The sequence below is a fragment of the Arvicola amphibius genome, chromosome 4 (genome assembly GCF_903992535.2).
Source record: "Arvicola amphibius chromosome 4, mArvAmp1.2, whole genome shotgun sequence".
NCBI lineage: Eukaryota > Metazoa > Chordata > Mammalia > Rodentia > Cricetidae > Arvicola > Arvicola amphibius.
In genome coordinates this window covers 41,597,243-41,623,153 of record NC_052050.1, presented here as the reverse complement: position 1 = coordinate 41,623,153, position 25,911 = coordinate 41,597,243, and the positions used below count along the sequence as shown (strand labels likewise).

The 25,911-nt window shown below is 50.8% G+C and overlaps 1 protein-coding gene and 1 non-coding gene across 3 annotated transcripts in view; both read left to right on the top strand.

Moving 5' to 3' along the window:
- The window catches only part of Rab11fip4 (RAB11 family interacting protein 4), a 40,443-nt gene extending 24,871 nt beyond the window's left edge, over positions 1-15,572 (top strand). Inside the window, exons 3-13 of one of the 2 annotated variants that reach the window (XM_038326735.1) lie at positions 1,539-1,664; positions 2,186-2,320; positions 2,496-2,531; positions 2,989-3,088; positions 3,313-3,416; positions 4,462-4,602; positions 7,258-7,339; positions 7,969-8,106; positions 8,180-8,335; positions 9,309-9,452; positions 10,340-15,572. In XM_038326735.1, coding sequence (XP_038182663.1) covers positions 1,539-1,664; positions 2,186-2,320; positions 2,496-2,531; positions 2,989-3,088; positions 3,313-3,416; positions 4,462-4,602; positions 7,258-7,339; positions 7,969-8,106; positions 8,180-8,335; positions 9,309-9,452; positions 10,340-10,456 — 1,279 coding nt within the window. In that variant the 3' untranslated portion in view covers positions 10,457-15,572. Of the gene's footprint in view, positions 1-1,469; positions 1,665-2,185; positions 2,321-2,495; positions 2,532-2,988; positions 3,089-3,312; positions 3,417-4,461; positions 4,603-7,257; positions 7,340-7,968; positions 8,107-8,179; positions 8,336-9,308; positions 9,453-10,339 lie in introns of both variants that reach the window. The other variant, XM_038326734.1, reaches the window with a different exon arrangement.
- An 8,376-nt stretch (positions 15,573-23,948) lies between these two features.
- Trnat-cgu lies at positions 23,949-24,020 on the top strand. Its single transcript has one exon. It is a non-coding gene; the product is annotated as a tRNA-Thr (tRNA).
- Positions 24,021-25,911: the final 1,891 nt, after the last annotated feature.

Below are 25,911 nucleotides of genomic sequence, written 5' to 3'. Positions count from 1 at the left end.
TCACCAAAACATGAGGAACTGTATTAAAGGGCCACAATATAGGAAGGCTGAGGACCATTGCCCTCGAGTCTGGCATCTTTGACAGATATTTATAGAAGTAGGCATCTTTGGGCTAGAAATGCCCCTTATAAGTGGGGGGCTGATTCTCATTTGGTAGCTCATTGTTGCTTGTTGTGATAAAGATAATGCAGGTCAGAGAGCTGACTCAGTGGGTGAAGGTGCTTGCCAGATGACCTGAGTACAGAACTAGTGTACAAAGCCGTGAGCATCTGTAACCACAGTGCGCATCTGTAACGGTGGTGAGCATCTGTAATCGTGGCGCTCCTTCAGAAAGCTGGCCTGGAAGAGGCAGCAGAATCAACGAAGCAGAGACTCTGCTTTCCCCTGACTCCACACATGGGCTGTTGCACAGGGATGTCCGCATGTGTACGTGTGCACACAGACATACGAATGCACACACTAATAGTAATAATAAATAAATTTTTAGAAATTAAGAGATAGCTAAAAGTTGGAAAAAGTGAGAATGGGAGAAAACAGCCAGCACCCTTACCCAAGCCTGTTTACCATGTTACTGCTTGTATTTTCTACTTTTCTTTTTTTTTAAAGATTTATTTATTTATTATGTATACAGCATTCCTTCCATGTGTGCCTGCACACCAGAAAGGTGCACCAGATCTCATTACAGATGGCTGTGAGCCACCATGTGGTTGCTGGGAATTGAACTCAGGACCTCTGGAAGAGCAGTCAGTGCTCTTAACCACTGAGCCATCTCTCCAGCAATACTTTTCTTTCTTTCTTTCTTTTTCTTTCTCTCTCTCTCTCTCTCTCTCTCTCTCTCTCTCTCTTTCTTTCTTTCTTTTCTTTTCTTTTGACAGGGCGTTGCTATGTAGCCCTGGCTGGCCTGGAATGCTCTATGTAGACCAGGCTGGCCTGGAATGCTCTATGTAGACCAGGCTGGTCTTAAATTTTTAAAGATCTACTTGCCTCTGTCTCCTGAGTGCTAGAATTAAAGGCTTGCACCATCATTGCCAGCATAGTAAAACCCTGTCACAAAATAAATAAGTTTATTAATTACTAAGTCTCAAAGCTTGTATCTAACTTATCATTGATACTTATTTCTTTCTCTACCTTCTTGCCAAAATTTGCATAAGCCTTTCAACAATCATTTGATACTCTATAATTTAATAATTTGAATCACTGGTACAAATTCTACTGTACTGTACTGTAACTATAATTATAGTGCAATTTTAATCTATTTGTTGCTTAATCATCAAGTAATAGCCAATATTTTGTTGTTTCTTATGGTGGAAATTTCTGGAGCACGTGGATGTTCCCCTTAGGATGAGGTCCTCAAGGTCCAAAGATCTAGACTTGGCCAGGCTCCCACTGTGTATAGGGCCAGGCTGCTTTCCCAGGGGCTGCAGGTCAGGCTCTCTGCCCTTCACTAACTGGGTGCTTACGGCCCTCAGGTCCCTGGTCCTCACTCCATCCATGACCACATCAGACCTTTCCACTCACTCCACCGCCTCTCTCATCAGCAACGAGGAGCAATTTGAAGACTACGGAGAGGGGGATGATGTGGACTGTGCTCCCAGCAGCCCCTGCCCCGATGACGAGACCAGAACCAACGTCTACTCAGATCTAGGATCATCAGTGTCTTCCAGGTGGCCCCCTTGTTCTGGGGGTAGCATTTGGAGTCCAGGGAAAATGGCAGAACCAGTCTAGACTCACCCCAGTGGGTCAGAAGGCAAACATCATCCTTCCCTCTGTCCAGGGCTGCGTGGCTCTATTGGCATGTGGGGTGCCACCTTCTCCTATCCCCTTTTATCTTGGGGAACAGTTAACTGGTCTATGAGTCTGCAGATCCTGGGAGGGTGTCTATGTCACCATGCTTCCTGGTACTTCTGTACTAAAGGCCTTCCAAGTGACCTTCTGTGGCCCCTTCTCACCTGCCCGAGTCGTTCCTTCCCATGACATTAGCTCTCAGTATGCCTCATCTGGTAACTGACTCCATTTCCCCCAGCTTTCTCTGACAACCGTGGGGACGGGGTGCTCTGGTTTATTTCCATTCCTCTACCCCAAAGTAGAAATAAAAGCCTTGGGGAAGTAGGTAGAGCAAGCTCAGCAGGACGGGCAGGGCATAGCCTGCCAGCAGCGTAGAGTGACACCCTCTCCTTTGGTCCAGTGCGGGACAGACCCCGAGGAAGATGCGCCATACCTACAACAGTGAACTGCTGGATGTGTACTGCTCTCAGTGCTGCAAGAAGATCAACCTGCTGAATGACCTGGAGGCCCGGCTGAAAAACCTAAAGGCCAACAGGTGAGGCCGCAGCCCAGAGAGGTGGGGCTAGCAAGGCAGACTCTGTGTGGGCAGGTATGTGGGTGTCCGAGCAGGGCTGGGCGTTCACGGCAACACCTTGATACCAAACTGATGAATGATGCCCCTTGGTACCCAGTGCCCACCTCTTCACTGACTGTGTCTCCTCTTTCTCTAGCCCCAACCGGAAGATCTCAAGTACAGCTTTCGGACGGTAAGACCCTCCTGGGCGACAAGGAGATGGGTGCTTTCCACCTTCACTTCTGCTGTCCTGGGGCCAGGCTCCATGGTGGCAGCCCAGATTCAGCCTGTGTGCTCTGTTAGCCAAGTGAGCAGGCTGCCATGAGGCCATCCTCAGCCGCTTTCCTGCAGAGCCAGCATCTGCAGGTCCTCACTGCTTCAGCTTTAGTGGCTTTTCTCGGTGCCCTGAGGACCATAGTCCAGCCCATGGCTGTTGGTGCCTTCCCTTCCACAGAGCACCTGGGCTTGGAGAATGCCCTGTCCACCATCCTTAGAGTAGACCATCATCTGGGTGGGAAGGTCAGGTGGAGTGTTCTTCCTGTGACCTACTTCTTGGCATCCCTGGTACCGAATACTCACCCAGCCCCTAACCTGAGTTGGGGCCTCAGACTCTGGCAGACTTGACAGACAGGTGCCCTCCACCCCTACAGGCAGCTCATGCACAACAGTAACTTCAGCAGCAGTAATGGCAGCACCGAGGACCTGTTTCGGGACAGCATCGACTCCTGTGACAATGACATCACGGAGAAGGTGAGCCCTGGGGCCCTCTGCGCATTCCTGGGATGAGTGGGAGTGGACCCTGTGTCCACCTGGGCGCCCAGGGTGAGGAAGGGCACTGATCACACACCCCCTCCTCTCCGGATATGACTGCTCTTTCAGCCTCATTCACCTGGAGATCCTTGTCACGAGCTTTTCTAGATTCTCAGTTCTCTGGCCTCAAACGCTTTTTCTAATGTTTTACCCCGCCGCTGCAGGTGAGCTTCCTAGAAAAGAAAGTGACAGAGCTGGAGAATGACAGCCTGACCAGTGGGGACCTGAAGAGCAAGCTGAAACAGGAGAATATGCAGCTGGTGCACAGGTCTGGTGGAAGGTGGCTCTGGGGAAGGGGGAGTTGTCACCGCTGCCAGCAGAGAAGCCTCAGTCTTTCTGACTCTGAGGCACTTAGCCTCGATTCCAGACCCGATAGAGTCCGTGCTCAGTGTACAGCCCAGGACTCGTGACTCTCACTGCATAAGAGCAGTGGTTCTTAACCTGTAGGTCCGACCCCTTTGGGGTCGCATATCAGATCTGCATATTAATGATTCGTGACAATAGCAAAATTACAGTAATGTAGCAACGAAATAATTTTATGGTGGGGGTCACCACAGCGTATGAGGGACTGTATTAAAGGGTCACAGCATTAGGAGGGTTGAGAACACTGGACTAGAGTGCCTAGAGCCTGGCTTCCCTTCCTGGGAACACGCCCTGTGGTGGGGAGTGGAAGGCAGGAGGACCCAGGTGGTACTGCGTGTGGCCAGGTGGTGGTGGTATGGATGGACACCAGGGTCACTGGGAAGGATGCTCTCCCATGCTGGCTGGCTTCCACAGGGGCAAGAAGCTTGGTAGACTTGTCTGGGTCCGGGTCCGGTCCTCCCCCGCCCACACCATAGCCTTTTCGTATGCCCCAGCTCAGCCTGGTGAACGGACTGTGAGCAGTTGGACAACTCTAGGCTTCCAGTAGTCAGGGCTGGGCTATGACTCCAGAGGGACCAGACCTTTACCTGGCTCTGGATTTCTTACTGCCACGTGCCTAAGTCGTCGGAGAGCTGCGGGGCAGGAAGTCAGCAGAAAAGAGAGAATAAGATCTAGGAGCCATTTGTGTAGCTGTGGCCAGGCCTGCTGTCTTCACTGTCCCCTGTTGTGGCCTCACTCCCCTCTGGAGCATCTCCACTGAATCTGCTTCTCCCTTGAGTATGATTGACACACTTCTCAGATGTCACAGTGTCCCTGATTTACCTGTCAGCCAAACTCATGGCCCACATCACGGCGATATAAGAGGGGCTTCGGCAAGGTCCAGGCCTTCTTGAATACGGTGAGAGTGGGTGAGAGCTTGCCCTGACTGGAGTTGTTTGTGCCTACGTCAGGGTGCATGAGCTGGAGGAGATGGTGAAGGATCAGGAGACCACAGCAGAGCAGGCACTGGAGGAGGAGGCGCGACGACATCGTGAGGTCTACTGCAAGCTGGAGCGGGAGAAGAGCACGGAGCTGGAGCTGCTCAACACCAGGTAGGCACCAGGCTTTGTGCCCGCGGTGCCCCGCTGCCCTGGCAGCCCTTGGGTAGTGCTGGCTCCATGTGTTTTCAGTAAACTGAACCTACCACTCTAGCATTTCTGCCTCAGATACTAAAATTGCACAGGCCTGTTGTTGAGGGAACAGGCAGGATGCTGTTCATAGGAGCCTGGTTATTGAGCAGAGGAAGGCAGGGGCCCAAGTCTAGGCCTGGAGCTCCCCCTGCTGTCAGATCCTAGGTAACATAGGTAAACTGAGCCTGGGGCTCTGGACTTGGAGAAGTAGAAAACCAGGTCCCTGGGTTCTGTGGCCAGCTGTATCCTTCCTTGCTGGAACCGCACCAAGCCAGGGGCAGGAAGAGCACCATTGGCCCTGGCCACATTGGCTTTTCCTACTGTGTGATTTCTCCCTTGTTTCCGCCCTCTCCCTGCCTGGCCCACATCACAGACACTAACTGTAATGCGGCTGTGACCTGCCCTGGTTCTCCGTGGGTCCCAGGAATTTAAGCAGAAGTTTCTAAGCCCAACCTGGGTTGGGGAGCTGGACAAGGACTGGGCCATGCAGTTCCAAGGGGTTGGGTGATTCGAGATCCGCGTGTTGCTATTTGCATATGGCTCTGAGGCTGGTGTCCTAAGGACTTTTGTCTTCAGTACCCCTGCTTTCATGACTACAAACTCAAGAGAGAGTTAGCTGGGACCAGAGAGGCAGAGGCAGGAAGACCGTGTGGGCAGGGCCTGAAGCAGGCACACAGAACATCAGGTTCTGAGTAGTCTAACTGCTACCCTTCCCAGCTCCGTGTGGAGGCATGGATGGGACTTGCAGTCATTGGCTTATACTCCCCTCCTTACTGCTTCCCAGCTCCATGCCACTGACCGTGGAGATCCAGACTCCTCTGGCCCTGTCTGGAGGCCTCCTTAGGGTACCCCAGGGCCTCATGAAGGTCAAGAGAAACTTCTCCAGAATGGGGCAACACCTGGGGTGGAGCAAGAATGACACGATTCCACACAGTTCCAGCCGCCCTCTCACCTGCCTAGGGACCCACCTGAGTGCAGACCCCCCAGGAGTCCCTGCAGGATCCCTGTCACAAACGATCCAGGAGAGGATTATTGTCTCTGAAGCAGAGGTGGCTGCAATTAGCTCTCGGGATTCCCGACAGGCTTGGGGATGGAGAATAGAAAGCAGACATGGTCGTAGCCTTCAGACTGCACACGTTAGCAGAAGCAGCCTGGGTATGCCAGACATAGGAGGACTGCTCCCCCACATAGAGGAAACCCACTTCCCCATTGTTTCATGAAGGCTCTTTTGTGTGTGCATATGTGTGTTCACATGTATGCGTGTGTGTGTAGACCAAATTTCATAAATTTTTAGATTTTGAAATAAATATAATAAATATTCATATATACATATCTTAGAGATAGGACCCTATCTAAGTATGAAATTCTTTTCTCTTTCTTTCCTCCCCTCCCCTTTCTTGGTTTTTTGAGACAGGGTTTCTCTGTGTAACCCTGGCTGTTCTGGAGCTCACTCTGTAGACCAGGCTGGTCTCAGACTCAGTCTCTGCCTCCGGAGTGCTGGAATTAAAGGCGTGTGCCACCCCCAGCCCCACACTCCTTTGTTTCTAAAACAGCTTATGGGACTGGGGAGATGCTCAGTGAGTAAAGTGCTTGCCACAGAAGAACCCACATAAAACCAAACACAGCATGTGCTTTCATAATCCCAGTGTTCTGCAGCAGAGATAGGAGAACCCTCAGAAGTTGGAGGGTGAGCTGGCTTGGCAAAACCAATAAAAGGTCCTAGCTCAAACAATGTAAAGGTGACCCTTGACATTTGTAGATTTGTAGTGTGGCATGTGTACACTCACATAACTGTATACATATACAAAATTTAAAAGTAACGTATAGCCTGAAAGTAACTACATACAAAATTATATATAACATATTTTATATATATATATGTATGTATATACATATATATGTATATGTATGTATATATATATATATATATATATATATATATATATATATATAGAGAGAGAGAGAGAGAGAGAGAGAGAGAGAGAGAGAGAGAGCGCGCGCCTCATCACGTAACTCTGGCTGACCTGGAACTTGCTATGTAAACCAGACTGTTCTCCAAATCAACAGAGATCCACCTGCCTCTGTTTCCCTAGTTAGTGCAGGGATTAAAGGTGTGCTCCATCACTCCTGGCTAATAATTTTTTTTTTTTTTTTGGTTTTTCGAGACAGGGTTTCTCTGTGGCTTTGGAGCCTGTCCTGGAACTAGCTCTTGTAGACCAGGTTGGTCTCGAACTCACAGAGAGTTCCGCCTGCCTCTGCCTCCCGAGTGCTGGGATTAAAGGCGTGTGCCACCACCGCCCAGCTCTGGCTAATAATTTTACACATGAAACAGCTTTGCGATAATAAGGGATTTTGATTTGTGGTATCATCATGCCATTGCTCAAAAAGTTTTGGGTTTTGGAACATTTGGACTTTTGGATCGGGGACGCTGGACCTGAGTTATCCCGTGAGATTTTTACTTTGTCTCAGTCTTTCTCCCAGTTGGTAGTTTCTTTCTTCTGGAAGCAGAGACTGACTGCCTTCTCTGTAGTCGGTTCCACTCTGGATCCTCAGCTCTGCGTCGTTCTTCTTTCCCAGGGTGCAGCAGTTAGAAGAAGAAAATACTGACCTGAGAACAACGGTGGCTCGGCTGAAGTCACAGACAGAGAAACTGGATGAGGTGGGCGGGGAGGGGGTGGGCTCCCGGGGTGGGGGGGCGAGATAAGGGGGGACTCCCGGAGAGATGGTGGTCAGAGAGGGCCATTTGGTCATAGTCTCTGGAATACTAAAGTGTTTCAGTACAGAGGAAAAAGAAGTGCAGGGTATGGTGGTATATACCTGCCAATTCTAGCCCTCGGACGGTGAAGGCAAGAACGTCAAGAGTTCAGGGTTATTGTTTGCCACATCATGAGCTTTTAGGCTAACCTAGGGTACATGAAGAGTTTTGTCTTAAACAAAATTGTTTTAATTAAAAAGGAAGGAAATGTGAATAATGATTTTCTGAATATACAAATTTCAAGTTTTCTACAGTGAAATATAATCTATATTATATATTGTAAATGCTTTATATGGTGGAATTTTTTTTTTTTTTTGGAAGAGGGTGTTTGGGCTAACAGCTTCTTCTCAGGCTCTGCCTAACACCACCGAAAGACATCTGGGACCTAGGGCATTTCCTGCTATGTTTACAGAATGTTCTTTGAGGGCATTCCCCAAGGTGGCTGCTCTGCCCGTCCATTTGCCATACTAGGTCCTCCAGAGCGTTAGGGTCCTCTGGGAATGCTCGCCCTGACGAGGTCTGCCTGACTCTAGGAACGGCAGCGCATGTCTGACCGTCTGGAGGACACCAGCCTACGCCTCAAGGACGAGATGGACCTTTACAAGCGCATGATGGACAAGCTGCGGCAGAACCGCCTGGAGTTCCAGAAGGAGCGGGAAGCGACGCAGGAGGTGAGTCACGGGACGATCCCTAGGGCTCCCCTAGCTGTCTCTGCTGCAGCCAACAGGCTTCTCCCCCTTACAGCTCATTGAGGACTTGCGGAGGGAGCTGGAACACCTGCAGATGTACAAGCTGGACTGTGAGCGGCCGGGTAGGGGCCGCAGCTCATCCGGCCTTGGCGAGTTCAACGCCAGAGCGCGAGAGGTGGAACTTGAGCATGAGGTCAAGCGTCTGAAGCAGGTAGGCGGCAGAGCCACTACCAGGGGCTTTGAAGAGTGACCGGGTTAGCCATGTGGGCCTCTGTTTGGAAGTCACAGGGAGGCAGCTCATCTCCTGTCTGCTCTTCTCAGCAGCCTGATTGCCGGGCCCATCATCCCATCCCACACTGGGGCTAGCTGCTTACCTCTGGTTACAGTAAATGACCCTTGGGCTTTTAGGTCCCTGTCCTGTCCTGGGTGTTGGGATGAGGAAACCAGCCCCAAGCTGCAGGTTCAGGCTTGGCTGAGTTGGGGCCTTCGGCAGACAGGGCCTAAGCTTGGTATTCTGCTTCTCGTAGTGTCCCCAAACTGTGTTGTTACAGCCTGGGTTAAGTGTGGAATCCGGAAGGGGCAGTGGTTCAAGCAGGGAGTGAAACCCAAACTCAGGCAGGCCTGTGGGCCAGAGTCTGGGCATGGATCACACCTGAGCTCCGTCACCCAGGCAGAAGTCCTAGTGGTCCTAGCAGTACAGCTAGCTCCTCACACACCCAGGAGGGGCTCCCAGGTCCCTGGGGTGAGCTATAGGCAAGAATTGGAGGGGGCACCTATGTCTGCTGCCTTCAGTGTGTCTTGAAACAGCTACCACTAAGGCTGTAGGAGGAGCCAGGAAAACCAACTGTCCTTCCTGCAGAGAATCCAGAATGGCACCCCCTTCAGCCAGGTCCAGGACTTCAGGCCGAGCTGCTGGTAGATAGTGCTCCCCATAGGACCCAAGAGGGGAAAGACTTCTGCCTTCCTGGTTCTCCCAAGCAGGGTTGCAATTCACCTTCTAACCGAGGACTGTGGCATGCTACACCTCTGGGCCAGGCCTCCATTCTCTGTGGCCCGGCAGAGGCTGTGTGGCCTGTAGGCCTGCTGGCGTAGCAGTGGCACTGAGGGAGGATCCTGGTGGCCTGAGGACACAGAGAGGGAGCCTGGGTTCCCTTAGCTTGTGTGCTCTCGCTCTGTTCCCACAGGAGAATCACAAACTGCGGGACCAGAACGATGACTTGAATGGGCAGATCCTGAGCCTCAGCCTGTATGAAGCCAAGAACCTCTTTGCCACCCAGACCAAAGCCCAGTCTCTGGCTGCAGAGATCGACACAGCATCTCGCGATGAGGTAGCCTTTCCCTTCACCCCCTTGAGCGCTCACATTGGTGTCTGGTCTCCATTCTCTGGGTCCTGTCCCTAGCCCCCATCTGCTAGGACCATGAACCCCAGGCTACAGAGGATCTGAAAGGTAGGCTAAGGCCTGGCCCCAATAGTCCTCCACCTACTGCTCACAGTAATGGCAGAGTTGAGCAGGAGGCAGCCCAGGAGAGGGGCTTAGACCTCTTTCCTCGAGTGGAGCTCAAACCAGACATCCTCCTGGACTTAACCCACCTGGATGGTAGCCAGAATTTCTTCAACATCTGCTTTTGCACGTTTACCTGGTCTCTTAGCATGCGGCTTCATAAACACTTCCCTGTGACATGTAGAAATAACCACAGGGTTAGTGGCTGGAAAGGGGCCTGGCTCCCAACACTATAGGCCATCTTTTCTGCCTCAAATACAAAACACTTAGCTGCATTTAAGTGTGAAACAGACCCCGTATACCCCAATCTTGCCTCCTAGACTCAGAGCTAAGGGCCGACCTCCGGCCACAAGGAGATCCAGGAGAGCAGGCAACTCTGTAGGGTTGGGCTAGCAGTTCGGCTACACCTAAATGTCATGGTGAAAGCCACTGAATAAGGCGGGGCTGGAGTGAGGAGGGCACTGGACAGAGGAAAGACTAGCAGCCCCGGGCATCTTCTGGACCCGGGGCCTGTACCCATTAGCCCTGATTATAAGTACATCCAGCCAGTGTTCCCAATCTTAGTGAAGATTTCCCCATGTGTTAGCCCCTCTCCAGGTCATTGATACTGATATTGCCTTCAGGCTGACCTGGGCCCCTCTGTCATTGGTCATTGGCCCACTGTAAGTCCAGCCTGGACCCAGCCTCTGACCCACCTTTCTCATTCCCTTCAGCTAATGGAGGCCCTAAAGGAGCAGGAGGAGATCAACTTCCGACTGAGACAGTACATGGACAAGATTATCCTGGCTATACTGGACCATAACCCCTCCATCCTGGAGATCAAACACTGAGCCAGGGCTGGCTGCAGAGCGGCCATTGGACCTGGGACCTAGGGGTAGGCCTGCCTGAAGATGAAGATGCAGGCAGGACCCCACACTCACTCTGTAAATGTACCTCTGACCACCCTGTATGTGTGTGCTGGTGTGTGTGTGGAAGACCGCACACACAGGCAGAGGAGTGAGCTTGGGACCGAGGCTGTGGGTGACGACCCATGGTGAGCTGTGTGTGCACTTTGCAGCCCCTTTGCGAGGCGCTGAGGGGGCTGGCTATGGGAGGGACACTCTCAGGAGTTACAGCAAGGACTGGAAGCTCGCGTTTAGCATACTGATGAAATGATTCTACCTCTGTGGATAAGGGTTAGAAGGCGCTCTCAGGAGATGTGTCGTCTGTCCCGTACCCCGTACCCCCCAGAGTGGGGACAAAATTGTTACATTCTCCAGAATTTGGTGTCCTTGCCAGCCTTTCTGGCTACCTTTCAAACCCAGGTTTTTTAAGCTCAGAGGAGGAAGGGGTGTTTGTGGGTAGCCCTCTGGGGTGCAGGTAAATGGGGTCCAATGGACTCAGGTCTACAGCTGGTGTGCACTGTCCATGCCTTTGGGTTGAATCCTTCGTAGTTTTCCGTGTCCTTCCCAGCCTTGCTTTCCTACCTCCCCTTTCTGGTTTGGCTTCGGTTTGTTTTGAAGACAGGAAATATACACAGCATTCACTTAGGGGTGGAAGGAAGGCCAAGAAGAAGGGTGGAGTGCCCAAGGCAGGTGTTAACACTGGGGCCAAAGGGAGTGATTGCCTGGGAGACACGTGTTCCCATGGCTGCGTCTTAACATGTGTACAGATGCACCTTGGGGAGGGCAGGCCGGGGAGGTAGCCACACCCCTTTTTGCAGCTCTCAGGCACACCTGAACCTGGTCCCCCACTAGAGAGCAGGCTCTGCTGCTAGGAGGTCCCATGGAGAACACTGGGGGAAGCTTAGTCTTCCTTGTTGTGAATACGTGGTGGGCATTCCCTCCCGCCCAGATTTTTTTTATGAATGTGATCATAAAAAATCCTGGCAGATGTTGAGGCATCTGGGCGTAGACCTGGACTGTTGCAGTTCATCTCAGTTTATATGGTTTGTGATCGGCTCCCTCTTCCCCAGTGCAGATAAACATGGAAGGTCTTAAGTCTTTCCCCTGTCGCTTGTTTTCTTGAGCACATCTTGTGTAATAGAAAGGAAGGTCTGGAGATGTTGGGGAGGCTAGTGAGCAGCAGGGGGTCAGTGGAGGGTAAAGAGGGGACAGAGGCAGGGCTGTGGCTGTTGCTTTTCAGCCCTCTTGCTGTGCTGCCCTTGGCTCTGCAGAGTGTTTTAATTGTGTGCACAGAGTCGTCTTGTGCTGTGTAGATGGCAGGTGAGTTGCCTTGCCCTGGGCTGCCTGGGTGAGCCACACCAGGAAGACAGGAAGGCTTGATCTTAAGGTGCAGGTCTCCGTGAGCATTCCCTGGGTCTGAGAAGACAGAGAAGGGCTGGGTAGGGAGACTTGAGGATGTGTCAGTAGGAAGGTTGATCCAGGTGTCATGCTGGCAGGAGCGGGGCAGAGACCAACTGAGTGTCAGTCCTGGTCTGTGGGGGCTGCCTCAGGGATGGGTGCTTTGTACTTGAAATTGTATGGGGCCTCCAGTTTCACTGGTGTGTAGTTTCCAGAGAGGCCACAGAGGCCAGTGTCACAGCGGAACAGAGAAAGAAGAAACTTCCGTCAAGGCAACACACAGGCAGGGCTTTTGGCCCACATTGTTGGGCTGCAAGAATGGGCTCCCTGAGGAAATGCCAAGTTTGGAGGCCCCCATGGACGTGGACCCTTACTGTAGGCCTCTGGAAGATGACTTCTGAGGGCAGGACTGGCTTCCAGGCCTCACACACCTCAACCAGAATACACTTGAGAAAACTTGTTAACTTGGCCTAAGATCATATGTGTTGTTTCTTGTAGTGGTAGCAGTAGGTTTTTGTTTTATTTTTTTGAGACAGGGTCTTACACTGTAGCTCTGACTGCCCTGGAATCAAGGTAGGCCTCTTGTCTTAGCCTCCAGAGCGCTGAACTTACAGGCCTGAGTCACCACTCCCAGTTCATTTTTAAAATGTTTTTCTGGCCTTGAAAGCCCAGGGTTCCTAGCGCGATGCTCTTGAGAGGTCGCAGAACTTTCCTTGGTTGGGAGAGTCTGACTTCTTTCTCTGCTGCCTCCCTGGCTCACTTTCCGTTTGGTTAGATTTGAATTTCAGATAAGCAAGTGGTTTGTAACGTTTAGAATCACGATGTTCCAAGCCATGCTTGATACTTTGGGAGCTTTTTACTATTCTGATCCTCACGTGTTCTAACAGTTGGTATAGGTGTGGCCCGGGCCTTGGAATGCTTTAAGAATGCCCCAGGTGAAGCTAATTTAGCTAAGTGTCCTGTGAAGGGGTATTGCTTTTCCTAGATCAGACGACTCCCTCCGGGAAGGGTCAGCAGTAACCTTCCAGGATCCGAGGAGGCTGGGGCAGTGCAGCAGACGCGCTTTTTATGTGATGCTAAGAGGTCCTTGTGTTCCATCAGAAGCCAAACAGAATGAACTAATGTGTTCCTGTGTCTGTTTCCTTTTAGCTTAGAATTAGCTGGGTTTTAATTTGAACTGGTAGCTTTCCTTGAGATTCTACAGAGGGAATTCCTTTTTAAATTTTTATTTTTGACACGCTGAAAACACAAAGCTCAAGGACCACGCAGAACTCCAGGACTCGAGACTGGGTTCGCCAGTTTGGCTGTGTGCTGGTGTCACCCGAGGAAGTTCTGAAAAGACTTCTGATGCTGGAGGGCTTGGGAGTGTGGCACGGGGGCAGAGTGCCTGGCGTGGGGCTTAGTCTCTGGCTGCATGAAAGTCCCTCTGTGCCTGGCGGCGTGGGTAGCATGGGCGGCCCCGCACCTGTGTGTGCTTTGCTCTTCCCACGCTGTTCACGTGCAGCTCAAGGCCAAGGAGATCGTTGGCTCAAGTAGGGAAACCACGTGAAAGTCCCCAAGCTCGAGCAGGGCTGTTTGAGAAGCTTGTCTTAGACTGAGGTGATAGAAGACAGATGACTTTTGGTAATTATGCCCCAGGAGAGAGTCCAGCTGCTCTCACTCGCCTGGACGTCTGTCTCCCCTAGTGGCTTCCTGCCTGGGATACCTAGAGTCGCAGGAAACAGGTGCCAGCTGTTGAGCCCATTGCAAAGTGGGGGCAGATAATGAGGTGAGAGCTGGGCCTGGACAGCAGCATCAGGTGCAGTGGTCACTTGCCTTGGTGGCTTTGTCCATGTTCTGACTGCAGTGAGGATGTCCCAGTTGCTTCTGTCGGTGTCAAATCACCCAGTTCACACGGTGGAGGCTCTGGGTGATACTCCTATGGCTAGTCTGAGCTGTGATCGTGCTGGTTCCAGTGGTCCAAGGGATGTTGTTACACACTGGGCTCTGTAGGGGATCTGGAGGCTCTTCATCAAGGCCCTCGGAAGCAGGGGGAATTACTCCATGAGGCATTGGCAAATTTCCACCTATGTAGACATGGCTGATGGGACCTGGGAAAGGTTTAAGGTGGTCACCAGGCCAGCCCGACAGATACCCAGTGACTCTGTAGACGTTAGGTGAAGCTCCTTAGGACTTCAGTGCTGCCCCTTCTCCCCAATCTTTCCTTCTACCCTCACTGGGGTCCAAGGACTTGCCTCTGGCGGCTCCTCAGGTTGGTACCACTAACTTGTTCACCAAGGGGCCTCAAGTTAGAGTGGCCAAATCTTGACAGCACCTCCCTGTCCTGCCTCCTATCTTGACTGTGCACGCGATGGATATGTTGGGGAAGGTGGAGCTAGCCTGCCCTACCTTCTGCCATCTCAGCTGCCCAGCTAAGAAAACAGCCACTTCTAGAAGGCTTAGTTTCTGAAAGCATAGCAAGGTGACAGCCCTTGTCACCCTATTCACCAGGAGCTGGGTATCTTTGATGTACTACTGTCCTTGTGGGCTCCTCTTCCCATTGTGACTGTAATGTAGGGATGTCTACCCCAGAGGTACCAGCTTGGGTGGGTAGGGGGACAACATCCCATGCCACCTCTCTGATGACCCTACCTCTTGCTGGGGCCATCTGCTTTCTTGTTCTACACAGGCTGGGTTTTGTCTGCATGGTTTGGGGTCCTTGTGCCTTTTTTCCTTTGTGGACCACACAGGATTCTCTGTTATCCACTGCCCCCTTTTGTACACCCCCTTACCCATCTCCCCAGTCCTGTGTGTACTCATGTGTGCAGCCATGTGGCAGACCCTGCTTCCCCATAGGTCTCCCAGCCTCTGTTGACTTGGTAACTTTTGTACAGGATCTTTTGTTACAGTCTTAAGCACAGGGAACACTTAGTCCCTGTGTACCTGCAGCTAGTTTAGAAGCTCTGTGTCCCAGACAAGGGTAGCTTTGTGTAGACCAGCTTCTTCCACAAGCCTCATCTGTGTGAGTGTGGATATTTATAGAAGACGGATCACCTTTAACCCGGCACTGGCCCCAGCAGGGGGATTACAAGTCTGCCAGACTCCATGCATGGCTCTTGTGGAGGAAGCCCCAGCCATGTGGTTTCCAGTGCTTTGCAATACATTTGGGTTTAGGGCCACTGTGTCTGGTGTCTCTCCTCCCCACCCCCCGTGTGTGCTGAAGGAAGTCATTTGCTACTGTCCCTGCCTACTAGCCCTTCCTTGTCTGCTGGTGCTCAGACCAGAGTGCCATTACTCACCAGACTGATGTCAGGACCTGGACAGGACAGACAGTGTGTGTTGAAGACACACAGCCTGCTGGCTCCCAACTTCAGCACTTCGTGCTCTGGGGCTGGGCCTGCTGGGGCGCAGGTGGAAAAAGCTACCAGCGATAGGTTCTGATTTTCCAGGAATTCCATCTGGGGTTTTGCCCCAGAAGCCAGTAATTGCAAATGGCCTTAGCTTTGGGGTTGGAAAGGAACTTCCACTGTAGACCCCAGGGAGAGGAGAGGGGTGAATCCCAGGCCCTGAACTGTTTGCTTCCAGCCTGTTCTGTCCTGAAACAGGCTTTCAGCGCGGGCACCTTCCAAGGAACTGTAATGTACAGACCACAGTGTAAATAAATAGTTGGCTTTTTTGTTCCTGACTTGAGTGAATTTCTGTGGGGGAACATGAAATGGGAAAAGGGGGATGGAGGAGGTGGAGGGAGAAAGGCAGGCTTGTGTTTAGCTTCAGGGTGACATTTCTCTTAGGAAAAAGTCTCTTTATGGTGTGTAATAACTGAGGTGGCTAGTGCTGCCTCCTAGAGGAAGAGCAGAGCAGGGTCTGGCTGCAGTCACCCCTGGCCTGCTTCCCAGAGATGTGGCCCACAAACTCCCATGGTAACCCCCCCCCCGCCCCGCCCTGCCAGTTCCAACCTGGGACTGTGATTGAAAACTGCCCTCCTGCAGCAGTGTTCTCTCTCAGTAAGGGCTTTCCAGGACTCATGGTGTCCCTGGGTCATGTTCCTCCCCATCATCCACTTTGACCAGGCTCAGGTGCCCCACTTTAACTGCTTTCCCTGGCCTAAGATGAATTCTGCTGTGCCATGGATCACTGTGGCAGCTTAGGGTTGTGTGCTCCAGGACCCAAGATTTCTACTCTTTGTTCTATATGTGTTTTGAAATGTCAGGATAAAAGCTCACTGGTCACCAGGCCGGGTATCTTGGCCCATATATCCTCCCCACACAGACCCTGTGCTGTGGGAGCTCTGGGGTGGATAGGTGACAAGTTTACCTGCCTGCTGGGCCCACAGGGTCACTGTCAAGTGCAGATTTGGAGGTTCTGCACCTCTTCTCTCCTCAGTGTGGTCTTATTACCTGGGGCCTCCACACTGACAAATATACAAAATGACCCAATGAAGTTAACTTGACTAAATTTGAGCTATTGGAACTATATTACACCTCCATGGACCCAAATAAGGCCATGTTCAGTCCACAGGTACATTGTCTCTGGAAGCTACAACTCACAGCCCCACTGAAGGCGTCATTGTCTCTGCTACAGTACTGGAAGGCATGGGAGGAAGCTCAGCAGATAGAGATGGGCCCACCCTTGGTTCACCAGGGCCTCCCATGTGGCCAGTCTGGCCGCCTGATCCTGGACCTTGGAGCATGAGGAGTTTGCTGCCTCTGGACCTCCACTCAGGTGGAGCCAGCGTCTTGACTGCTGGACAGAAAATAATTTCAGGATAAGTGCATATGAAACAGCTGGGTTTATTAAATAGAGATGGCAATCAGAGGTCTTAACATTGAAACTGCCTGGACATTGAGAGAATGGGCAGGAGATGGGCCTCAAGGATCTTAGCATTGTAGCTATATATGTCATTTTGTGGCTTTTGAAATTACAGCGCAGCAGGGACTTCTCTGCCACAATCTTATTTGTTGTTTTTTTTTCCCCCACACTAAGAAATACAAACTAGATTTGGGAATAAGGGACCCCTTTCTCTTTTGTGTCCCCTTATTTTTCCATCTTTCTGTTCTGCTTCTACTCCAGCTTGCTTGTTAGCCCATTCTAGACCATGGTGCTTTGACCCAGTCCCTGTCCCTACACTGACAGGCTCACGTGGAGTTCATGCCACCCTCTGCTGGGCTCCAGACCTCCAGCGGATACCCATGCCTGCAGGTGCTCGTGTCCCTGTGAAATGGTGGAGTACTTCCTGTAGCCCACCATGTCCTCCCGTACACTCTAAGGCCTCTCTGGATTACTTTCCTTCACAGTCCTTCTTGGATTTATTTGGGGGAGGGTCTGCCATGGTGAGTGTGTAGGCATTAGATAAGAACTTGTTTAAAATAGATCCCTCCACCACATGGGTCCTGGGAATCAAACTCAGGTTGTCAGATTTACTGGCAAGTGCCTCTACCAGCTTGAGATTTCTCATTGGCCCTAGGTTACTTTTTAAAGGTTTATTTATGTGTATGAGTTTTGGCCTGCATTTATGTATGTGCACCCTGTTCGCATCTGTGGATGTTGGTGCTGGGAACCAAACCTGGGTCCTCTGCAAGAACAACAGCAAGTACTGAGCTATCTCCAGCCCCAGATTACTTTTAATAATAGGAAGTAGATACTGTATAAAAGGTGTTATGTTTAGGGGATGATGACAAGGAAGCATCTATGTGTGTTCTGTACAGATGGAGGGGTTTTGTTTTGTTGAGACAGGGTCTGCATAGCCCTGACTGGCCTCAAGCAGATAGACCAGCCAGCTTGCTCTCAACCTGCAGAGATCCTTCTTCTAAGTTCTGGGATTATAAACTGCACCTGGTCCCAGAAAAAGGAGATTGTATGTATGTATGTATGTATGTATGTATGTATGTATGTATACAATTAGGCTGGAGAGATGGTTCAGCAGTGAAGAGCACTGGCTACTCTTAGAGGACCTGGGTTCAATTCCCAGAGCCCACATCAGGCAGCTCACATGAAATGGGGTGTCTGTGGCATGCACATATCCACATATATATAAATGTAATTAAGAATAAAATTTTTAAAAATATGTGTGTGTGCCGGGCGGCGGTGGCGCACGCCTTTAATCCCAGCACTCGGGAGGCAGAGGCAGGCAGATCTCTGTGAGTTCGAGACCAGCCTGGTCTACAAGAGCTAGTTCCAGGAAAGGCTCCAAAGCTACAGAGAAACCCTGTCTCGAAAAACCAAAAAAAAAAAAAAAAAAAATGTGTATGCCTTCCTGAGTCCAGGAAAGGGTGTCAGATCTGAAACAAAAGCTTGTGAACTCTCATATGAGTGCTGGGAACTGAACTCAGGTCCTCGCAAGAGCAGTCAGTGCTCTTAACCACGGAGCCTTCTTTCCAGCCCTGTGATAAATATTTTTTCATGCTTGCTTTATCTACAGCACAGAGCTCACAGAAGCTGGGCACATGGGGGCTCACTGTGGGCCAGATAGAGTTGAAGTGCTGGCTCACGATAGATGAGGACACGGAGCCAGTCCAGGGACCCAGAATTCCGACTCTGCTGATAAGGAGGATCATCATGGAGCAGGACTGGACTTGCTCAAGTGAGCAGTCCTGGAGAGGCATCAAGAAGGCAGAGCACACGTGGGGCCCTAAAGCTGGGGCACCTCTCCCTAATGGCTGTACAGAGGGTGTGGCAGGAGGGGCAGGCACCCAAGAGCAAGAGTGGGGAGCTGGCAAAAATGCACCTGGGGCTCACTCAGGAAGAACAGGTCTGGGAAGGATAGTGGACCCTCTGCAACCCAGCCTAACTGGGTGGGCGAGGAGGTCAGCAGTTAGCCACATTTCCTGGGTAAACTAGGCCTAGGCCCAGCATTTGGCGTGTGCTGCTTCGCAGTTACCAGGCGACTGGTAGTGGGGTACAGTGACTTCCCTTTCCACCCTGATCAGCCCTGGTTCTTGTTCCAAGTTCCAGGTTTATGAGCTACCTTTGGTGTCACTGGAAGCATGACTTCTGTGTTTAATTTTTTTTAAGTCGGGCATGATGGTGCATGACTTTAATCCCAGCACCAGGAGGCAGAGGCAGGCCAATCTTTGGGAGTTCAAGGCCAGCCCAGTCTAGAAAATGAGTTTAAGGCCAACCAAAGCTACAAAGAGAGTCCTTGTCTCAACCCTCCCCAATAAATAAAAGTTTTGAAGTATTGGAGGTTTCTTCTTGGTGTGTTTGTATATGTGTATGTTCTCACTTGTGGACAGTGCAGGTAGACATGCCACAGTGCACGTCTGGAGGTCAGCAACCGTGGGTATTGGTCCTCATCTTCTACCATGTTTGAGAAGTTCCGTTGTTAGCGCCTGCGTACACCATGCCCACAAAGCTTCCAGGTGTCTCCTGTTTCTGTCTCCCGTCTCACTGTAGCAGGGTGGGATTACAAACACTGCTCAGGCTAGCTTTACAGGGGTTCTTGGGCCTTGAACTCACATCCTGACACTAGCCTGGGGCTGCGAGAGTGCCTTCCGCTCCTTCAGCCAATAGCCGCTGAGATATCAGCCCACTGGGCGTGGTCTATTTCTCTTTAAAAAAGAGTGGCAGCCCTCTGCTCGCTCTCTTGCTTCCAGCTCTTGATCCAGCGACTAGACTCCTTTCCTGGCTGTCGGTGTTCTGTAAGTTTTTCCCCTAAAATAAATCCAAACTGGTGTGGGATTGTTTTGCACATTAGCCTAAGCAGCAACAGAAACTCTGAGCCCACTTACATAGTACAGGCTACAGGATGACGCTGTGCCTTGGAGAATATGATGACCCAAAGGAGAGCCATCTGGTCCGTCCACAGACCCAGGAAAAATAGCTGTTTAGAGCTTGAAACAGTGGGCTCAGGAACATGCCAACGGGTGCATGCTCGGCAGGCTTTCCCGTCTCCCAGTCAGAAGGTACGCCTTTCCCTAAAGGAACCCACCTGAGTAGAACTGGCTCCTGATGTCAGCCAAGCTGAGTTCTTTCTCCCCAGAAGCCCCATAGGCAGTCCTCACTGCCACTGCAGGGTCACATTCAGGAAAAGACTCCCATAGCCTGCAGCAGCTGGGGGCGATTCCTTCAGAGGATTCTGCCTTCTCTGGGTCTCCCGAGAAAGTTAAATTGATTAATCTCTTGATTCTGGTTCTCCTGGGAGCCCTTCTTTCCCCCTTGAAGTATGTTGATAAGTACACACCAAGCCAGGAATGGTGGAAGACACCTGTGATCCTGGCACTGGGAGCTGAAGCAGGCAGGAGAATCAGAAGTTCTAGGCCAGTCTGAGCTTCATGAGCCCTTTCTTTTCTTCCTTCCTTCCTTCCTTCCTCTCTCTCTCTCTCTCTCTCTCTCTCTCTCTCTCTCTCTCTCTCTTTTTCCTTCCTTCCTTCTTCTTTTCTTAAAAAAATGGTAGCAGGGAGAACAAATACCATACCATTAAGTAGAGAAGTCAGGGAGAGAATAAACTATACTAGCCACAGTGTGGAAGGCAATCTAAGATGTCTGAAAGTGTGGCTGCCAACTCTCCAAAGGGTTGCGAGTTGCACCCTGTCCCAGTCCCAATATTAACAGACTTATTTTGAGCTTTGTGGTGTCTGGGAATTTGATCAACAGGAAAGGTGTCAGGCTGCTATAGTACTAAAGGAAAAAGGGGTCAGGTTTCCCACTGCTGGGAACCAACCTGAACAGTGAAAAATGAAGCAGCCTTTAGATTGCATTTTTATTGGTGTGCCCGTGTGTGGGCGTGGGCATGCCATGTAGTGTGTGGAGGCCAGAGAACAGCTCGCCGGAGTTGGTTCTCTCCACACTATGAACTCAGGTCGTCAGGCTTGGCGTCAGATTCCTCACTGAACCATCTCTCTAGTCTGTGTCCATTTTTTTTGAGAGTCTCAAATAGCCCTTGCTGGTCTTGAATTTCTGATCCTCTTGCCTCCACCTCCAGAGTGCTCAGATTGCAGTCATATGCATGCCCAGCTGCCTGTTCTATTTTTAATTAATTCAGGACCAGGGTTAATGGCTAACACCTATTTTATGGATGAAGAAACGGATTAAATGGTGGCAGTAGGGATGCTAGTCATGCTCCTGTCGTATGTACTCAGCACCTCTACAGTTTTATCTCCACCATGCAGTAACCAGCGGCCTCAAACCTAGACTAGACACGAGGGCTGTATGTGACCTCCCCTCAATGCACCTCTATCACCCCTGTGCTTTGCAGTGAGAATGGTTTAAATTTCCAAGTCCGAGTTCAGCTGGCAGGCCCTCTGCTGGCTGTGTCTGGCTTATCTCACTGCTGGATTCCTTGAAGGCTAGCTGGGCTGGATCCTCCCCTTCATATACAAAAATAGCTTAGCACAGATTCAGAGGGGCCTAATATCTAGAAGAGATGTTTTAAACTATAACCCAGAAACAAACAAAAAGAACAAATAACCCAATTTACAAAGGACTTGAATGGGCATTTCTCCAAAGACACACAAATGGCCAGCAAGCCCAGGAATGACGCACATCAGCCATCAGCGCACCTGTGAGGACAGCCACTCTCCAAACAACACAGTGATAGAGTGGCAAGTGCTGGCAAGGAAGTGAAGAAGTCAGAACCTTGTGTGTGGTGGCGGGAATCTCAAATGGTGGAATGATTAGGAGAACTGTGCAGATTCCTTTAAAAACAAGCCGAGCTTGCCTTTAGTCTCAGTGTTTGAGAGGCAGAGGAAGGCAGACCTTAGCAAGTTCAAGACCACTCTTGCCTACAAATCAAGGGATCCAGGCCAACCAGAGCAACAAAGAGGAACCCTGAATCCAAACAAACAAAACAAAAATTAAAAATTCCAACATAACCCACAGTGCTGCTTTTGAGTGTGTAGCCAGGAGAACTGACAGAGATCTCAAGTCAGCTTGCACACTTCCCAGTCCAGTGCTGCTGATGACCAAAACGTCCACCGGGCAGCCTGGCTGTGGTACTGGCAGTGGGCAGTGGCAAGCACACCGCAGTGGCCGTGCACACTTTAATCCCGGCACTTGGGAGGCAGAAGCAGAAGGGTCTCTGTGAGTTCAAGACCAGCCTGGTCTACAAAGTGAGTTCCAGGACAGCCAAGGCTGTTACACGGAGAAACCCAGTCTTTAAAGGGAAAAACCAAAAGTCCACTAAGCAATGAAAGATGAAGAGTATGTGGCACATGCCTATTTGAGACTAAGCCTCAGTCTTACAAAGCCAGGACATCCTTTTGGAAGGTACACCGGGAAACTTGAGGAGCTGACTGAAGTAAGCCAACCCCCACCAGAGAGCCAGCATCTTAGAAACAGAAAAGAAAGATGGCTGTCAGGGACCTAGGGAGAAGGGGAATGATGTCTAATGGGCAGGGTTTCCATTGTGCAAAACGAAGCAGTGCATCCTGCCTGGTGGGCAGCCTGGATCACAAGTTCCCCAGACTGCTGGGCTCCAGAGGCAGTTCAAAGCCCTGGGGCCAGGGAGTGCCAGCTCTGGCAACTCAGCAAGATCCAGTATCAAAATATTATAAAGTAAAAAGAGCTGCAGAGATGATTCAGTGGTTAAGAGCACTTATTGCTCATGGAGAGGAGCCGGGTCCTTTCCCTAGCACGTACTCACATGTTGGCTCACAACTATCCATAGCTAGTTCCAGGGAATCCCGTGCCCTTTCCTGACCTCTGCTGGAGCAAGGCTTACACTTACACTTGGGGCGCATGCATACATGCATGCAAATAAATAAAAAATAAATCTAAAAAACTTCTTAAGAAAGAGAGATGGGAAGCAGGGGATAAACGTCAGTGTCAGAGTAGAGCACTCCTCTACATCCAAGAGATCCAGGTTTCGGTCCAAAACAAAAACGCAAAAAAATCTGTAGCGCTATGCTGTACAAGATACAAATGTCCAGTTAACACTATAAGTAAACTTAACATAGTTATGATAACTGTGTTTTTAACACATACACATCAATAAAGATATCCTTAGGTTTTACAAATCGCTCCAATTTTACACTTTTAAAAAGTTCTGCCCATAAATAAGGGTGAACTGGGTGAACTTACTGGGTATAGCAGCGCGGGCAATAGCAGGAGCCCTCTGGGAGGCATTTCCTGCGCCAGGCTCTCCTGTGCTACTGCAGGTGTGCTCTTAAGAAGGCTGGTAACTGGGGCTTTCGACTGCCCTACGGGCATCACAGCCCAAGCCAAGAAAAGGGCTTCGGTCCTGCTCTCTCCTCCCTCTTGGAACAGACACGGTGACCATAGGATCCAGGGACCTAATTTCCTTTAAAATTTTAAACTAATTTTTAAATATTTAAATAATAAACCCAGGAACTAGGGATGTAGCTCAGTCGTAGATGCTAGGTTAGCACACACGAAACCCAGGGTTCGAACCCCAGCACCTGGTAAAACGCCCACGCCTGAAATCCCAACCCCTGGGAGATGGAGGAAGAAGGATCTTTAGTTCACTGTCACCCCCGGTTACAGTGTTTTAAGTCCGCTAGGGCTACGCGAGCCTCTGTCTACAAAATAAAAGACCAATAAAAGAAGTCGACAGCGGTATGAGCACTCACCCCAAAACCCTCACCTATTCCTTTCATAGACTTGAACAAAGCCTCACCAAATTTAAGTCCGTTTGTTCCCCAATCCTGATCTCCCCCTGGTGTCCTTCTCATCCCACCCCCCCCATCTCAGTAGTCTCCCCGGCTTGGCCTCCGTTAATCCCCAGGGCCTCCCGCTCCGCGCAGTGTCCCCGCGGCCGGCAGGCTGGTCCACCGCTCTCAGTACGCACAGACGTTCACGCTCAGCCGGGCTTCACGCACATCTCTGCGGCCTTTCCCGGCTCAGGGAGGCGGACCCAGCGTGAGTCCCGCGCTGAGCGGGCAGCGGAAGGCTCCGCGGTAACCGAGGCTTTACTGGGGCCTCTGAGCGCCGAACGGGCGCTTAACCAGACGCCGGGCGGAAGGAGGCCGGGATAGCGTCAGTCACAGCCGGCTGGTGGGTGGGCTTTGGGCAGGGGCGGAGCTTGGAGGGAGGGCGTGGCTTAGCTACCTCCCCGCCCGCACTACCTCCCCTCCACTGAGAGCTTCCACCGCTAGCTCGGCTGTCAGGCGCGGTGGCCAAGTGGTAAGGCGTCGGTCTCGTAAACCGAAGATCGCGGGTTCGAACCCCGTCCGTGCCTGTGTTTGGAGACGAAACCTTGCCGGTACTCCTGCATTTTCATTTCAGTTTCGCTCTCCCAGCTGGTGTTTTTTGTTTTGTTTTTTCTTGTTCACGAGTCTTCCAGGCCCTCCTTTACCCGTGCGCTGTCAGAGCACCCAACTCTGAACTCTACCGAGGCCCGCACAGTATCCTTCAGCTCCGGTCCGGGAGCTTGCCTTCATTCTGAGCGTTCGTTGCCTACAGCGTGCGTTTCTCCTCTTTGTCCTCTGCCCAGCCAACCGCATCACCGTCCCCTGGGCACCTTGACCTTCTTATGTAGCTGGCTCCAGATAGCTGTGGTACTCCCAAGATATTTGTGGCGCTCCCAAGTCATCTGTAAGATAAAGTCTGATCTCATTTGACAGGACCTCCAGGGCTTCAGATTTCTGGTCCCACTCTGTTGTTCTAGGGCAGGGTCTCCTGTGTAGTGCTAGGATTACTCAGGCGAGCCACCCCAATCTGCTAGCTTCTCTGTTTGAAACTGTGCTAACCCGTAGCTATTTTCCGTTGTTGTTTGCTTTGGTTTTATTTTGGAGACAGGTCTAACTACTTAGTTCTAACTAGCCTGGAATTCCCTGTGTAGACCAGGCTGGCCTCGGGCTATCTGCCCACCTCTGCCTCCCACGTGCTAGGATTAAAGATGTGGGTTACTTTGCCTGAACCAAAATTTTCAACTGTAACACTTAGCATTGAACATACCACTCCAGTTTCACGAACAGAACTCCACCTCTTCATTTCAATCCCATCCTTCTGTTAATTTGGCTCCTCCCTCCTCCTTTCTTCCCATTCCTTCCCAACTAAAAGCACTTTTCATCTTCTGCTCCTCCCTCTGTCCCTCCCTTTCATTCCTCCCCAGCTGAAAGCATATTTCATTCCCTCGGTCTTGTTGCTTAGTTGACCATGGGATGAGCTGAGGATATTAGATATTTAGCATGAGGTCCTAATACGTGAAAGAGAAACACTTGGCTTTGGAAGCTGTCAATGTCATCATGAAATTGTTACTAAATACAAAGTGGATTTGCTTCAGACAGTTCCATAACCAGACAGCCTAGACATCAGGGATGGGATGGGGGAAAGTCCTATACTCTCGAGTGTAGCTTTTACTCCTGCCCCTCCCTCTGGATTCCTAGTGAGAAGACACTCCTAGACTGGACTGAGCTTTTCAGCAGTAACTGCAACAGAGAATTCTGACCCCACAGGGTGAGGGATGAGACAAATCAAAGAGGTACAAGGTCCAGAAAAGGTCAACATACTGTTGCACCTCCCCAAAGGTCAGAGGCAGGGGTCAAGCGTGGATCCCAGACCAAGGTCTGTGAGGTCAGAGGAGTTCTAAAGCAAGACAGATTCTCAGTTAGGAACAGAATTTACCCTGTAAGCTAGTTGTGTCCAGAGTGGTGGGGGGAAGCTTAGCAGGCCAGGGCAGAACAGCTTTGCTGAGTTTATGGTATGACCTCCATGAATCCCTTACAGTCTCTGGGTTGCCACTCCTTCAGTTGCTAAATTCTAAAGCTGATGAATGCTTCCTAAGGCCAGGAATGGGACTCAGTTGGTAGAGTCCTTGCATAGCAAGCACAAAGCCCTAGATTTGATCCGTAGCACCCCACAAACCCAGCATGATGTTGCAGGCCTATAATCACAACCCTGGGGAGGTGAAGGAAGGAATATCCCAACTACCTAGAAAGTTTGAGACCAGCCTGCTAAGGAAGGAAAGGTCTTTTCCAATTGCCTTGTGGCCTGAGATTATTAGTTCCCACCTTAGAGCTAGGGCCAAGCAAGGGATCTCAAGCAACCACAACCTCTTAATGACTGCCCTCATTGTAAGCCCATGGTAAGAATTATTTGATACCCCCCCCCCGCCCTCCCCCCACACC